The 16,620-nt window shown below is 44.3% G+C and overlaps 1 protein-coding gene across 3 annotated transcripts in view; it reads right to left on the bottom strand.

Annotated features, from left to right (window-relative positions):
- The window catches only part of MYZAP (myocardial zonula adherens protein), an 86,431-nt gene that overhangs the window by 49,397 nt on the left and 20,414 nt on the right, over positions 1-16,620 (bottom strand). For all 3 annotated transcript variants that reach the window (XM_024567425.3, XM_045201248.2, XM_053927840.1), the window contains exons 3-7: positions 15,266-15,421; positions 11,485-11,577; positions 7,759-7,872; positions 4,570-4,722; positions 691-816 (exon numbers count right to left, since the gene is read on the bottom strand). In XM_024567425.3, the coding sequence (XP_024423193.1) occupies positions 691-816; positions 4,570-4,722; positions 7,759-7,872; positions 11,485-11,577; positions 15,266-15,421 (642 nt within the window). The remainder of the gene's footprint in view (positions 1-690; positions 817-4,569; positions 4,723-7,758; positions 7,873-11,484; positions 11,578-15,265; positions 15,422-16,620) is intronic.

Here is a 16,620-nt window from a genome sequence, read left to right as displayed (position 1 = left end):
CCTTATGTCTAAAAACAGCCTGCAAATGTTATTTATCCCTTGACTAGATGCTCAGAATGTCAGTGTATGTGCCAATGATGTAAAGGAGATCAAGGCCAGATCTGGAGTTGAATGCGGAATGGCCACATCTTTCTTCCCTATTGCAAAGCACCAGGTCAGCCGATCGTTCAGCACATTTATTATGCCTGTAAGGACATTAGTCAGGGCGGACATGGAGTCTGTACTGTCAAGGAACCTATGCCGTCCTAGAGAAGCCAGGATGTGAGACATACAGCCCCACTCTAATCACACGTGCGACAGAAGCCGCAGCAAAGAACAGGATGAGCATGGGGGCTTCCCTGGGGCGGGGATACTTCTAGCTGTGCGAAGGGAGTGAATGAGCGAACAATAAATTCCTTGACCCCTCACCCAGTAGTCAGTCCACTAACTTACCTCCGAGAAGAAGCCCTATTACAGGGGTGGGCAAAAGTAGGTTAAAAGTAGGTTTATATAAAAGTAGGTTTATACCTACTAAAACTAGGTGAGCACATGAAACATAGAGTTTATTCTCGCATTGTTTTTTATTAATCATTGTATTATTTTCCGAATGAGCAACTGTAAACTTACTTTTGCCCACCCCTGTATTTAAACCTCACTGACGATAATGATCCAAGAACTCCGCTCCCCTCTCTGCAGCTACGACAGACATACCAGGAGCGCCTCTTTCTCGGCGTCGTGCCTCCGCTGCTCCTCACACAGCTTCTCCTCGTACTGGCTGTACAGCTTCCTGGTCATCTCCCTCATCACCTCGGCGTTGGCTTCGTGGGAGGACTCCACCTGCAGAGGGACTCTTTTCAGAGCGATGACTTTTGCAGCTGCCAGGGCATCACCCTTGTCACTCTGTATGTGTCATCATGTGGGGACACAGAGGAGTGGGCCTATCGACCAGGGCCCGGCAGCAGACAAGAGGCAGCAGGAACTAATGGCAAAGCACAGAAGACAGGAGGAAAAGAGACAAACAGATGCACAGAAAGGAAAAAGTGGCACTTTAAGGTAATTTATTTGATATTATCAGAAAAAGGTGTTCTGCATGAGTGAATTTTTCAAAAGACAAGAACTTACCTAAATATTGACCCAGACCCCCCACAATTTAGCCATTTTTCAATTGCATTCTCTAGAATGTGGCCATGCTCCACTATTCTATTAACCCGTTTCTTAATGACTTAGCCTGTCTGTTGTTTTTTTGATCCTGAAATTTGACTATTTTTTATTCTATCAGTTTTAATAAATCTTTTCCTGTGGATAATGGGTCCATACCCTAGTTGGCCCCGAAAGATGTTTTTTTGTATTTTTTTAATCCTTGAGTATTCTGTTGCAGGCTGAGAAACTACCTTATTAGAATTGGGTCAGAGTAGAACAAACTATAAAATTAAAAAATAAACTGGTTATCTGTAGGAGGAAAGAGGAAGTAAGAGAGGAAAGGGGACATTACAGATATAAATACTCAATTTCTGAATACACTTTGTTTTGTAGTACCGACTTTGAAACCAAATAAATAATTTACTTGTTTTAAAAAATTAAACTCCCAAAGAATATCTCATCAAGACTCTCAATGGGAACAGAACAGCCTTTTCAGTAAGTGGCGTTGGCACGACTAGATAGACACACGGGAGAGGATAAAGCTGGATCCCTAGCACACCACGCATAAAACTTAACTCAAAAATGGATGGATCAAAGGCTTACATGCAAAAGCTAAAACTATAAAACTCTTAGAGGAAACAGAAGGTAAATATTCGCGGCCTTCGATTCAGCAATGGCTTCTTAGACAAGACACCAAAAGCACAAGTGACAAAAATTAAACAAGGAAGCCTGTATGATCCTATTAACCATTGTCACCCCAACTTAGGCTTCATAATATTCAATATTAAAAACTTCTGGGCTTTGACAAACAAGCACTATAATTAGAGCTATTAAAATGAAATTTCTTAACAACAAAAAAACTGTGCGTCACAGGTCACCATCAAGAAAGTGACGGAAGAAAAAACATTTGGGAGAGTGGAAGAAAATAATTGCAAGTCTCATATCTAGTAACTTGTATCCTGAAAATATAAAGAATAATTGTAAGTCAATAATAAAATATAAATAACCCAATTTAAAAATGGGCAAAGAATCTGACAGGCACTCCAAAGAAGAGATGCCAACGACGCATTGCACAAGAAATGATGCTCAACGTCACTCGTTATTGGAGAAATGCAAATCCACAACGAGAAAGCACTTCACACTCCCTAGGATGGTTATCATCAAGAAGGTAATAGAAACACATGGTGAGAGTGTGGAGAAAGGGGACCCTCTCAGACTGCTGGTGGGGATGTAAAATACTGCGGGCGTATCTCTGAGGTTACCTTTCATATTGTCTGATATTTTTCCCCCTACGTGCATACATTACTTTTGAAGAAATTACGTCAGAAACGCAGGGAGACCATTGAAGAGAAGTTGTCCACACGGAGTTGAAGCTGTACCATTGGTCGCACTAGTCAATCACTGAAACATTCCACCTGGCTTGGGCAGCACTAAGCTGGGAGCTCCTCATGGCTCGGGCGGACCCAGTTTAGGAGATGAGGAAAAGTCAGGGGAGTTGTGGGCAGCCAGGGCTTAGGGTGGAGGCAGCCCTGTCTTTGCCTGTGAACTTCATGTCTGTGACCCTTACTTTCAGCTTCCTGTTGTTCTAGAATGCTGAGTCTCCCTAACCCTGGATAAGTGAGATGTACTTTAACCTGAATGGGTTACATGACGTTTACTCAAAGATGCTCTGTAGGTCCTGGCCAGCCCCAAGGTTGCAGGTTGTATCCCAGGTCACAGCACATACAAGAAGCAACCAATGAGTGCATAAATACCAACAAACTGGTGCTTCCCTCTCTTTCTCCCTTTCTCTCTCTCTCTGTCTCCCTCTCTCTAAAACCAATTTTTTAAAAAAGATGCCCTCTACTTCTCCCTTCTTGTCACCAGACATATTTTAGTACCCAGAAGCCACAAAATGGAAAATCCTGAACAGAGGTTATCATCAGCTGAGAGAGACCCAATGCATCCCGCACCCCATTTCCACTGCAAACACAGACTTCCAGAAAGGGCTCCACCTTGCGAGTCCTGTTTCCTCTGCATCCAGGTCATGTGAAACACTCTAAGTCTTGTAACTTTTTTATTTATTTGGGAGGTAAAGTAATGCCTTAGTCTCTATAACAGGCAACTGTGGGCTGGATTTAGGGCTTAGTCTCCCTGAAAGGAGCCAACCCTGGGATAAATGGGGATGCCCAGGACAGACACACATAGCAGACCTTCAATACTGGGGGGGACAAACACAGGTTTGCAGATGTTTGTATGGAAAATGAATAAATAATTAAAAAATAATAATACAAGAAGTAACTGTGTTTCATGTACTCACAACAGTAAACTTACTTTTGCCCACCCTGTATTTGTGGAGTGAATGACTGTATAAAGCTCCTGAGCTGGGGCAAAGACTTAAAACAGTAATTTCAGACTTTTTCAGAAACACACCTACCTTTCCCCTTTTTTCAAATAACTCTCACTCAGAAATATAACATGTGAAACAGTAAGAAGAGCAGCTGGGTTTGAAGCAAGAGATGGCAAAGAGGAGCTGAATACTCTAGAGCTCTCTGTCCCCTCCCCTCCCCGGGGGACTTGTGCCTGGCCAAGTGGACTATGACGGAACAACCCACGGGCGGCCACCACAGGGACCAGCACTGCAGTGGGGCAGCCCCCCTCCCCTTCTGAGGTTCCCCCCTAGGGAACCACACATCCCAGTCTGTTCCCCTAACTACATTCTGAATAGCACCGCCACTCACTCCCAAATCTATTCTGGTTTGAGCCATAAGTTATCTGGACACATTACCCACAAGGCCCTCTCTTTTAGGGTAGCCTACGGTTGAGTTGATTACAATTTGAGAACCACAGACATAACTAAAGATGAATTCACTCCAGAAACATATTGTTGAGTGCCTTCTGTTTGACCTTCATGGGCCTGCTCCTGCCATGGGGTAGGAAAGCTACCGCTTTTTCAGTTTGGGAGGGCATTAGGAGCCCCACCGTGGAATAAGCACAGCCTGGTGGGCAAGAGGGACACTGCCCAGAGTCCTTGGTCACCCATCGATTTTCTCTGTGTGTGCCCTTCAGCTCCTTATTGTCAAGCGACACAGACAGGACAGGGACCTTAGAGAAAATGTGAACAGTGAAGATGCTGAAGTCCCAGGCCCAGGGGCGTCCCAGGGCCTCTTGGTGATTAACAGCAATGCCGTGGGGCCTGTCTCAGCAGCCCTTGCGTCCTGGGGCCAAGGCAGGAGTGCCCAGTGGGCTGTTTTATGGGGCATCCCCAATCTGAATTGACAATTGTGAACACAGAAACCTCCAAGGTGCCTTCAAGCCAAGCCCTGTGGGGTTGGCCACAAAAGGGTAAGAAATTGAACAGAGAGAACAGAGGAAAGGAAACAGCAGAGGTGAAGATGCGAGCAGAGAGAGGAGAAGGAAAAAGGAGAAACGTTAGTAGGAAATGCCCCCCTACCCACCCCCGGACTTTACCTTCATTTTCAGCAGCTGGTTCTCCACTTGCGCTGCCTCTAACTGCCTCTGCTTCTCCCGTAGCTTGTCCATGGACGCTTCGTACGTCTGCTGCAAATTTCTGATTTGATCCTTAATGCTGCTATTTTCCAAAGTAACATCCACAAGCGTTTTCTAATGGGGTGAAAATACAAACAAAAGCAGATCTCGTGGTGTGAGAAAACATGACCAGAGTCACACGCGCACTGGGGCATCTTCCTCATGAACCATCTGAGGTAGAGGTCAGGCCACCAGACACGCAAGCCTGGGACCCTGCTGTTTGAAGGGCAGAGCGCCCCACGGTGGTCAAGAGGTCTGCCGCTCTGTAGGCGGGGAACCTCCCGCTGAGCACCACCCAGCTGCTGCCAGTGCCACTGCTTTGGATGAATGGAAATGGAGGCTTCCGAGGAAAAGGGTTCATCATACATCCTTTCATGTGGAAAAAAAAATGGGTTTGAAAAATAGTAAGTATAGACCAAACTCATTTAAAACAATGTATAAGCACTTGTTCAAATGTGTTTATATAGAGAAAATTTTAAAAGACTAGGAAGAAATTCACCCAAATCCAAATAATGGTTTTCCCTGTGGGATAGGAGGATAGATGACATTTATCTTCCTCTTTGGGTTTTCTTTATTTTCCAGATTCACACAGTGAAATCAGACGAGCAAATATGTGTTTTGCGGAATACAGATGTTTTCTTTCTGTGCTTCTAGACTGCTCGCGAGGACAGAGACAACTTGGCTGAGGCTGCTGTAAAGCCTGCAAATGCTTCTCTTCCTCCATCGGGCAGAGAAGGGTGGGGGCGAAGGAGTACCAGGGAACAGAGCTTGGTGACTCAGACAAGTGCCTGACAAGTGTCCAAAGCCTGTTGATTACAGTCCCGGCCACCCACTGGAGCAAGAATGTTTAACTGAGTAGTGTTGCTACTTATGCTTCGCGTTCTACTTAGTTAACTCTCCTCACAGAGAAATGGCTTCCAGCCCAGAATTCCTACACTGGACGCGGGGTTCTGGGCACCTTCTACCACTTCCCTGCCGTCATCCATAATTTTAAATCAGGAGATTTGGAAACTCTGGTGTTGGACACGCTGTCTAACACCTTTGTCCTCTTCGTAGAGGGTCGGTGTCGGAAACTCCCTCCTTCAAACCCTTAGCCTCTACTGTGGATAAAAAGCCTAGCTCTAAACATACTTGAATCAGAGAAAGAACTTTCAAAGGTAATAAATATGGAAGCCATTTAGAAGCGTGGAATCACTGTACAATGAAGCCACAAGAGGCTATGGAAACCACGCGGCCCATCAACCCCTTTCCAAGCCTCACTGGCTTTCCCGATACTTCTCTTGTGCTCATGAACCTACCTCTAGCCCAAGAGACCATGGTTCTAGTCCTGGCTCTGCCACCAGCTGGACACCTGTTAAAGTCATTTCCCTCGTCTGGCCTCAGTCTGTGTATCCGTAAAATAAGGGGGTTGGAGATCCCCTTTCCAACTCTGATGTTCTATGAAATCAAACCAAGGGTCTAGTCTCGCTGCACATAATGACAAAAATGGGGTAGTACGGACAATGGAAGACATTGGGGCCTTGCAGAAATAAGAAGCCAACTATCTTCAGATTCCATTGTGTTTCCTGGCTGTGAGATGGCACCATTCTTTTCTGCCTTTTTTTCCTCCTTTTTGTCTTTGTCTTCCCCCTCCTCCAGTTCCTCCAGTTCTCCTCCTTCTCCTTTTTAACAATGATTTTTAATCTTTCCCCTTAGAAGGTTCCTCTGTCTGCCTGGGACTAAGGGACTGGACCATAACTAGGAATCAGTCAAGGTGCCTGGGTTATGGTGGAGCCTGTCCTGACAGCTGACCTCTGAAGTCAATGCCTACAGTGTCAGCAGCATCGCAAATCGGAAGCACCATGGGTAAGAAAACCCAGAAACTTAGCACAGATACCGACCAGGGTGAGCTCAGGTGAGGTACAGCATTTCCTAGTTGGCCAGCAGTGAGAAGCAGTCCAAGAGAAAGGAAAGGGAGCCTTGGCGAGGCCCCTGATGGCAGGAGTCAGGGAAAACAAAGACCACAGAATAAAGGTAGGGCCTGGCCTGTGGCCAGGGGACAACTGGCATGCACCATGGAGCGCCAGGAAAAGGGTGGGACACAGAGGCCCCACCAGAAATGGGCCTCCCAGACAAATCCAAACAAGGGGCCCACCCAGGCGCGCTGTGGGACAGTGGCCTAGCTTTGTTTGTGGCCCTGCTGCCCCAACAGTTGTTATCAGAGAATACTAGCTTCTAGGGGAAGTGGATAACCCGAACATGAACATTTGTTTGCTTATCTGATAAATTATTTATATAGAACCAGAGAGGATATGAAGTAGCTTATGGAACTTTTAAGAGGAGGGTAAAAAGATAAGAGCCAAATAAAGTTGGAGGCAGGGCAGAAATTATTGTTTGCATATTTGGAAACTAAAGCCAAGGGACAGTTTCAGGTGAATATATGCTTTGTTTTGGTCATTTTCAAGTTAATTGAAATGGGGGAGGGCTCAGTTGGAAGAATAGCAATGGGCAGCATCTGAGAGTAAATTCCCAGCAACTCAAATTAATCAAGACAGCAAGCCCCTTGGAGGTGGTGGGCAGCATACATTTGCACAAATGTAAGATCCTGGAGCTTTCTGCTTCCCTGTCGGGTACTACAAGAGAGTCTTTAAAATGCACATGATTTCTTTTACTGCAAAATAATTTCTAAGTTTGGCAAAAGTGCTTGACCTGCCATGAATGAACACAGACTGCCTTTAGGTCAGTCTGTCTTCTCCGTGATTGGGTGGAACTTCCTGGATACCAGGGCTGCAGAGGGTGGGAGCTGACGGGCTGTTTTAGACACTGACACTTAAGACCACTTGGGTATCCAGTGGAGCAAGTGACATCTCCATCACAGACCTGAGGACCCAAAGCCCCATTTTAATAAGGGCAAAAGAAATGCAACACAAAGGTTTAGAGCATCCGCTTGGAGGCCCTTCCTTCATCGCCTTCCTGGCACAGCCTTCACAGCGGCCACACTTACAGGGTTCCGAGTCCTGAGCTGTGGACATTCTGTGACTTACGTTTCACAAAGGCACGGGGCCCACTCTAGGCCCAGCTTGCTTGCACTACGACAGAGGGCACCCCGTCTCACAGCGAGCAGAGGGGTACCTGCAGGCCAATGGAGTCTGACGCCAAAGCCGCGTTCATGGCATTGAAGCTGTCCAGGGCCGATGACTGTGTTTGGATGTGACTCTCCAGATAGTCCTTCTGAGCCTGAGAAACCTGGACAGATGGAAGAGACAGTCACACAAAACCAATCCTTACACACCTGCAACAACCCTTGTTTAGGTTGGAACTGCTCCTGACAGAAGCCACACCCGCGTCAATGATATTTCATGTACGGCTTTAAATTTAAACAGTCCGCATCTGCATGACCCAGAGATCAGAAAGACAAGAACACTTTTCCTTTGGATAGTTTTTACACATCCACCTACTGGGCCTCGGCCCTCATAACACCGCTATGTAGCAGCCAGACCCTGCCCTTTCCAGGGAGGAAAGAGAATCAGAGGACTTAAAGGATTTGCACACAGAGCTAAGAAGTGGCACAGCTGGAAGCCAACCCAGTTGTGATATCTCCTTGCGCCCTCCTGTTCTTTCTACCCACCCCAGGAAGAATATACTTGGGGCTCACCCAATTCTCAAGAGTCATTTCTTGGCTGCTGCTGTTGTGTTATCTTTGTTGGGTGTGTGCATTTGACATGTTTGAGATCATCAGAAGCCAGTCTTGAGCCAGACCTTAAAGGAGGGCCGCGTGCAGGGAAACAGGGAGGCGGCAGAGCTGGGGGAACAGTTCTGGGAAGGCTCAGGGGTAGACCCCTGCGAGGGCCACAGAAAGCAGCCAGGCCCCATACAGAAGGAGGTGCACTCCGGGGATGGAGACAGAGTTGAAACAGCAGTCCAGGACCCGGCGCAGGGGGCGTGTGCTTGTTCAGGGGCGTGTGCACACAGCAGTAATTTAGCAATCAGTCTGGCTGCAGTATGTGGTGTGGCCAGGAGGAGGAGGAGGCTGTAGGCAGAGAGACAAGCTCCTGTGATAGTTCTAGCATGAGGAAACAAGGGTGTGCGAAGACTTGTTTATGTATCTCTTGCAAATTCAATCCTGTGACATTAATTAAAGTTGTTAGTGTCTGTCAGTGGATAGCAGAGTGAATTTGCATAAGTAGGTGGGAATTTCACACATCTCTTCCTATATGCCAGGGAGAATGGGCTGGGCGGATACGTTTATAAACCCTTGCCCCTGTAATTGAGGCAATAGGTCTTACTCAAGCAGATACTCTCATGCCAAGCCTTGAAGTGAACTCTAATGCATGGCTGTTGGAACTGTGCTTCTGACCTGCAATTATTAACCTTATGGAGAGTATGTCATATATACATGGACTCTTGTTCTTCAAGATTATTAATCACAAATATTTTTCTAAATTTTTTTCTCACAAGCATTAGTTTGGTTAAACCAGAGGAAGGTTGTCTTTTTAAAAATATTTGCGTAGGTAGTACAATCACATAGTTCAAGCATTTTAAAAGGTATAAACTAAAATAAATCTGCCTGTGCCATCTGCTCAGTTACCGCCTTCCTCACTCCACTCCTCAATTAAGAATCACTGTTCAGCCCTTGCCAGGTAGCTCAGTTACTTAGAGCATCGTCCAGATACACCAAGGTAATTGGTTCGATCACTGGTCAGGGCACGTACAAGAATCAACCAATGAATACAGAAATAAGTGCAACAACAAATTGATGTTTCTCTCTCTCTTGTTCTCTTGCTCTTTCTTCCCCTTCCTCTTTCTCTATAAAATCAATTTTTTAAAAAAGAATCTGTTAATTACTTTCTTCATTATCCTTTTAGCAACTTTTTGTGCACACACAAAACAATGTAGATACATTTATTTCCCCTCCTGTTTTATGTAAATGGTAGCACATTGTATTTTCTTGCATCTTGCCTCTTCACCATCTACTCTACAATCTTCACAGTCTTTCCATATCTCCTTTTGAAGAGGTTACTCTTTTTATTCTTTCTTTATTCTTTTTTCACGACTCTATTTTTTACAATTCTATTGTAGAGATATAATTTCTTTTACTTTCTCCTTCTTAATGGACACTTAGGTTTCCAAGGATTTTACTATTGCAGACAATGCTGTAATCACTGAGTTCATACATACATCATTTCACATATGTGAGAGTTTATCTATAGAATAAACTCGTAGAGACAAAATTGCTGAGTCAGAGGATATAGGCATCTATAATTTTGGTAGACGGGCAAATTACCGTGCCTAAGAGAAATCCAGAATTACACCCCACCCAGCAAGCTGCCTGCTTCTCCACAGCACTGCGAATGCGGTGCCTTGTCCCCTCTTGCAGTTTCGCTAATCGACGAGAGAAGAATTACTCTCGGGATGTTTTTAATCTGAATTTCTCCTGGAGAGTGAGGCGGACCATCTTGTCATGCAGCTAAGAGCTCTTCCTCTTTCTTTTACTATCAATTATCAGTAACCCATATTTTGCCTATTTTTGTGAATTGTAGGCTTTTTCTTCTTTATTCATAGGTGCTCTTTAAACACTCAGAAAATTAGCCTATTATCTACATGAAGGGCAAACAATTTTTCCCAGTTGGTCGTTTGCCTTGGACTGTGGAGTTTCTGACAGCGCAAGTCTTCCGTTTCAGGGTGGTCACAGTTGTCAACCTTTTCTTTTTTGGTGTTGGTGCTGCATGTCATAATAAAAAAATAAAAGGTTTTCGCCACCCCAAGAATACAAAAGAATTCAGACGTATTTTCTCCTGGCACTTGCAGCACTTGTAGGTTTCATTTTTTAGCATTCACCTATTCGGGATTTGTTCGTATAGAACTGTGTCCCAACAGCAAACACTGACTGGTCCATTTTTCTCCCTGTGTATGAGATGCTACACCTGCCACACATCGGGGTACATTTCTGGATTTTTTTAACTGATGTCTATTTAAAGTTTTTAAATCTATTTAAATTGATTTATATGCCAATACTACTCCATTTTAATCTCCAAGGCATTTTCACTTTCTTATAATAGTAATAGGGCTAATTTCCCTCATTGGGTTTTTTCCCCCCAGAATTTCCCCAACTCTTTATATTTACTTTCTGTATATTTTGAAATCACCTAGTCCAGTGTAGAAAAAGAACATAAAATAAAAACCTGTTGGTAGTTTGGGGTTATGTAAAATTTGCATCCTAGCTCGAAAGTATTGACGTCTTATGATGCTGAGTCTCCCTTTGTAAGCACAGGGTATGTCTTTCCACTGGCCAGTTTACTCCTAGATACTTAGGAGGCTTTTGTTGTTGTTATTGCTGTTATTTCTTCTAATTCATTGGGTTTTATACAATAAGCCTCTTTGTATGTATTTATTAATTTTTCACCCTGCTACTTTATAGAACTATTTTATTGTTTACAGTAGTTTTTTTTTTCATTGGATCGCTTGGGCTTTTGGGGTAAGTAATTATATAGTTTATAAATAGTGATAGTTTTATATCTACCTGTCCAGTTTTTATACCTCTAAATTTACTTCTCTTGTTTAATTCCATTGGCTGTCACCTCAGATACAATGTTAAATGACAATGGTGACAGATGGCTTCCTGGTCTCATTCCTGACTTTGGAGGGAATGCTTGGATATAAGGGAGAGTATTCTTGCTACAAAAAAATCCTTTGAATAATAAACTTTATTCTGTAATAAAATTCCCTCAGTTCATTTAAAATATGATTCCATTCATAAAGAACATAGTAAATTCGAATATCTTCAGGCACCAGCCACTGGGAGGGAGCTCCAAGCACCATCGTCCCTCATACTCCCGTGTCACTACGCTCCTGACTCACCGACAGCTCCTGGGTGATCTGTCGGATTTTCTGTCTCATTTCATCGTAGTCTCCGTACATTCGCTTCCTTACTTTTTCCAGAGTGGCTCTCACCTGCAGCCCACAAAGATTACCACTAGTTAGATATCAAGCTATAAAATTTTCATGCGAGATTTCCAAATCTTTTAAGAAACCCTAATATAAAAAGGGTTCCACAAAAACAAAATCTTAAGAACAGACAGTTTGGGAAATTAAGGAATAAGATCACTCCTGATACCAAATTAGAAACCAAGGGAATTATATTTGTAATAATAATAAACATTATTATTATTAAGTATAATTATTAATAAGTATTAATTATCCAAATAATAAACTCTGAAGAAAAAATGCTTTGTTGAAATTCACCCATCACCTTCAAACCACAATTCAGGCAAAGTCTGCCCCTTTTCCTAACACAAATTTGTTACAACCAGAAAAATTTTAACAAGCTGATGACTGCAAACACAACATGGGTAAGAGGACCAAAAAACAAATTTTCCCTGTCTCTGCTCCGACTGCCAAGAAGCAATCCCATGTCTGGAATGTAATGCAGGGAAGTATGAGCCTTGGAGAGCCCATAATTTGGAAGTCAGTTCCTCGATAATGACTAATAATAATACACAAGGCACTAAATATAACAGCAGTCAAGGTGATCTCCAAAGCACGTGTTCACAAAAACACTATTTGAGATTCTCTACAGTGGCACTTACAAACAGTCCCTGTCTCCTCCCTTCTTCTGGTGCCCCTAGGATGGACAAAGAGCTCAGGAATCTTCAGATAGAACAGGGAGGAAGTCTCACCCTGACCAGTGTGGCTCAGTTGGTTGGGCATTGCCCCACAAAGCAAAAGGTCACCTGGTCAATTCCTGGTCAGGGCACACGCCTGGGTTGTGGGCTCAGTCCCCAGCTGGGGAGTGCACCACCAATCAATGTTTCCCTCTCACATTGATGTTTCTCTCCTCTTTCTGCCTCCCTTCCCCCCTCTCTAAAAATAATTAAATGAGATCTTTCATTTAAAAAAAAGAAAAGGGACAGGGAGTCTCTGGAACTTCTAGTACAGGAAGGGCAAAGGCAGCCATTTGGTTATAATGACCAGAGGCATATAGGGGACAGCATGGAGGGACTTAATCTTGAAGCTGCGTTTGCAGAATTAGCACATTTTAAAATTAGACCGTATGTTTATTAGGGGTGACTGGATACTGGTGGAGATTTGGGGGGGGCCAGTTAAGATGCCAACCCTTCTCCAGATGAATTCTAATAATAGCACACTTTCAACAAAGTAGAGACTCATAGACACAGAGAACAGACTAACGGTCGTCAGAGGGGAGGGGTCTGGGGCTGGGTAGAAACGTTGAAGGAATTAAACAGCACAAATTGGTAGTTACAGAACAGTCGCAGGGGTGTGTGTTATAGCGCAGGGAACACAGTCAATGATATCACGATACCTATGTATGGGGTCAGGTGGGCACCTGGAGCAGGAGGACCCCTCTGTAAAGTACATGATTTTCTAACCACTTAGCTATACATCTGAAACTACTGCAGAATAATACTGAATGTAATTGAAAAGTAAAAAATAATAATTGTTTACTTTCTTGCCATTAACTTCAAACATTTTGGGAAAATGAGGCCAAAAGCACTACTTTTCGTTGTGGGTTGGCAGAATGCCTTTCACCGTGGCCCTGAGCTGGCTCTTGTGCTGCTCTCCTGGTGGGGGCGGGGTGTGATCTTGAACTGGTGGCAAATACTCAGGAAGCCAGCTGCGCCCCTTTCACTCACAGCAGGAGATGACAAACAATCCCATAAACGCACAGGAATGAGCAGGCCAGGGGCGGATTTGAAGCCAGCTGCAAAAGGGGGACCTGGAAACTAATTTTAAGTTGCAGAGCACAATAGGGGTTGGCAGTTCTGGTCAGAACCACTCCTGTGAGCTGGGCTCCTGTCCTCCTGGGTCACAGCCAGCCTAAACCTGCTGCCTTGTCTTGAGTGATTTGCAACTCTCCTCTCCGCTTGGAAGGTTTACCTCTGAAGCAGTGCCATGTCATCTGGGGCATTTAAATGAAGGACTAAGTATTTCCATGAGGAAAATACAGAAAACTAAAAATGTCCAAGCTGCTCCCATATGGGAAAAATAAGAATGAGATACTCTGAAGGTTAAAAATTCTACTTAGGGAGTTGGATGACTGGAGATTTGACACAAAGTGATTGTCACACATGTCCTACTCATTTGTATAAGTGTATAGCTTTTCTGAACTTTATTTTCTCTGTTAAGCATTATTATTTGTTTTAATCAAAACAAGATTTTTTATTCCCTGTGATTATACAAGTATGTAAAACCTTCATGAACCATTAAAGAAGGTACCCAATTATTTATTGTTTTTGATATCCAATAAATGTTTTTTTAAAAAACACATAAAAGCTGACAACATGACTTCGTGTTTTACCCACAAACCCACCAAATAAAGTGGGGTACACAGAGCTGGAGGTTTTGATCTTAGGGGTCCCTTCCTATGCATGAGTTAGCCCCATGACCTATGCAGGAGAAAACTGACGCCTAGCGAGCACAGAAGTTGGGCTGGGCCTATCTGAGAGCAAGGTCCATGGGTCTTCCATGGCCCCACAAGGCCTCTGCTGCTCATAGGCACCTCTAGTCCACAGCTCAGGGTTTGGGGACCGTCAGTGTCAGAGCAGCTCATTTCCTAAGTAATCACTCTCGCTTGTTCAACAGAAGCATTCACAGGTCAATCTACAGAGACTGAAAAAAAGAAACAAAAAAGAAATGGAGATATATGAAGGATGGATGGATGGATGGATGGATGGATAGACAGGAAGAAAGAAACAATGAAAGAAAACATTTAGAAGGAAAATCTCCAAAATGCTAACAACTGCTCTGGTTGAATGGTGGAATTATGGGTGGGTGATTTTGTTTTCCTCTTATCACATTTTTGTATTTTCCAAATTTCCTCAAAAAAAAAACAAACCATGATTAAAAAGATTAAAAATGTAATACGAAACACAAAGAAGCGGCATCGACTGGCCTGGGTTTAACAACGTCTGCTGTGGTTGACTTTTCAGCCTCGGTTGCAACCCAACCGACTGGTCTAACCAGCCGCCATCGTCCCATTCGCCTCTCCAGTGCTGGATTTGGGAATGGGCACGTGACTCAGCCCTGGCAAACGAGACATGAGAAGCCTAATGGAGGGCCTTTGTGAAGTAACCAGAGATGAGTGCCTTCCTTTCTTCCTCTAGACCCTGCCATGTTTTCAGATGAAACTATGAGCCTGAGGCTAAAGGAGGAAAGAACCAAGGGAAACTCAGAGCAGTAGACAGGAGTCTGGACATGCTGTGCCCGGAGACCACTGCCCCTGGACTTATCCCCACATGAGACTAATTTTTGTTTCTGAGTTGGCTTTTCTGTTACCTGCATCCAAAAGCATCCCAATTTATACGGTCGTCCAAATTCATGCATGAGGAGTGTCCACTATAATAAGCAAAACCACTTAAGAGCAGAACCACACTGAAGAAGAAAGTCATCTGTCTCCTGAGTAGCCCTAGTCAGTACCACCCAGAAGCTCCGTCTGTGCCTCATTGCAGAATTACATTTGAAATCTAAACAAGACCATAAAGAAATGTAGAAACATTTCCATCCAAAATGACAATGCTAAGAATTCTTCCAAAATGCCTTTTTACACTCACATCAATGCTTCCAGCTCCACCCTCTTATAAGCCAGAAAAAAACAAACAAACAAAACCCTTAAATGACTCACATCTTTGATGTAGTTCATCTCTTCTTTCAGCTGACTGGTGGACCACCCATACACCACCATTTCCTTCTGCTGGTTTTGATCGGACCTTCGCACCACCCCATAGACGACACCCTGAGGGAGTTTCCTGGTCGGCTCCCCATTGCTTGGGCCAGGATGCTGGAAGAGAGTAGGAGAAGAGAAAGGAATAGTGACTTTTTAGGCCGAGTGAAAATAACTGTGATAAAGGCCCACTGTACATGGTTGTGCAGGCTGTGCCCAGCACTGGGGTGCCTGGCAGGCGGCGGGCTGAGACCAGCAGAAATCCAGTCTCTGCTCACCAAGGGCACCTGGCATGGGCAGAGTCTGCCTCTACCCTGGAGGATGAGTACCTTTCACTAATTTCTACCGAGACCTCATCCACCCACCTAGAAGTGCATCTGCAGGCCCCATCTTCCCAGAGGGGGCACCTTTTTCTAATTCTCGCAAAAGGACCAGATAGACTTGTGTTTTCCCTAACACCAAGAACAAGTGTCTGAACTCTAACCTGTGTGGTAATGCTGTTTTTCTCCTTGTACCAGTTCCTCTGTATGTCTTCAACCTCCTCACTAAATACATGGCCTGAAATGCAGGAGATTGAGACACTCAAGAGGAAATGGTGGCCGCCACTTGGCAGCCAAATTGTCCTCTGAGGTTAGGACTGACTCTGGGGCCAGCGCCGAGAAAAGGACGTGAGGTAAATACCCAACCTGTTGTGACTATTGGTGAAATATTGCTGAAAAAACAGACAGAGGGGTGTGACTTCACTGCCAAAGAATCTTCCTGCTCCTTAATTCCTCCAGTTAAAGTCCTGATCAGTTTTGGAGGCAAAACACTCTTGGGAAGAGGTAACATGTCCAAGTCCTAACACACCTTTCTAGAATGAAGGCTCAAGAAGTAGAAGAAAAAGAAATTAAGACTAGTTGAGCTAGAGAAATGTTCCTAGCACATTTAATCTTCACAGCCAGTGTGTGATTTAGCGATTGTCCTCTCTATAACTGAGGAGACCAAAGTTCAGAGAAGTAACTCGCTAACAGCAGTCACACATCTGGACTCAAGCCCCACTCTGCCTGCACTAAGTACACCTCCCCACACTGCGGGCTTTGTCACATGTAGGGGGACAGAGTCGGGCCGCCACAACCTCGAAAGGAAGGGGCAAGGAAAAAAATCAAGACCAGGGACTGAGACTTCATAAACAAACTGGCTGACCCCCAATTTTCCCTGGGGGCTGACCCCAGTACTTTACCAATCACTGTACAGAAGCCTGAATTCAATAACGGCCGCTCTGCTTTCCCACTAATTTTTAGATCACCTTTGCATCAATTCTTCCCACGCCCTGG

Source organism: Desmodus rotundus, chromosome 7, assembly GCF_022682495.2.
Source record: "Desmodus rotundus isolate HL8 chromosome 7, HLdesRot8A.1, whole genome shotgun sequence".
Classification (NCBI taxonomy): Eukaryota; Metazoa; Chordata; class Mammalia; order Chiroptera; family Phyllostomidae; genus Desmodus; species Desmodus rotundus.
The sequence above is the reverse complement of the archived record's forward strand: the minus strand, read 5'-3'. Positions and strand labels throughout refer to the sequence as shown.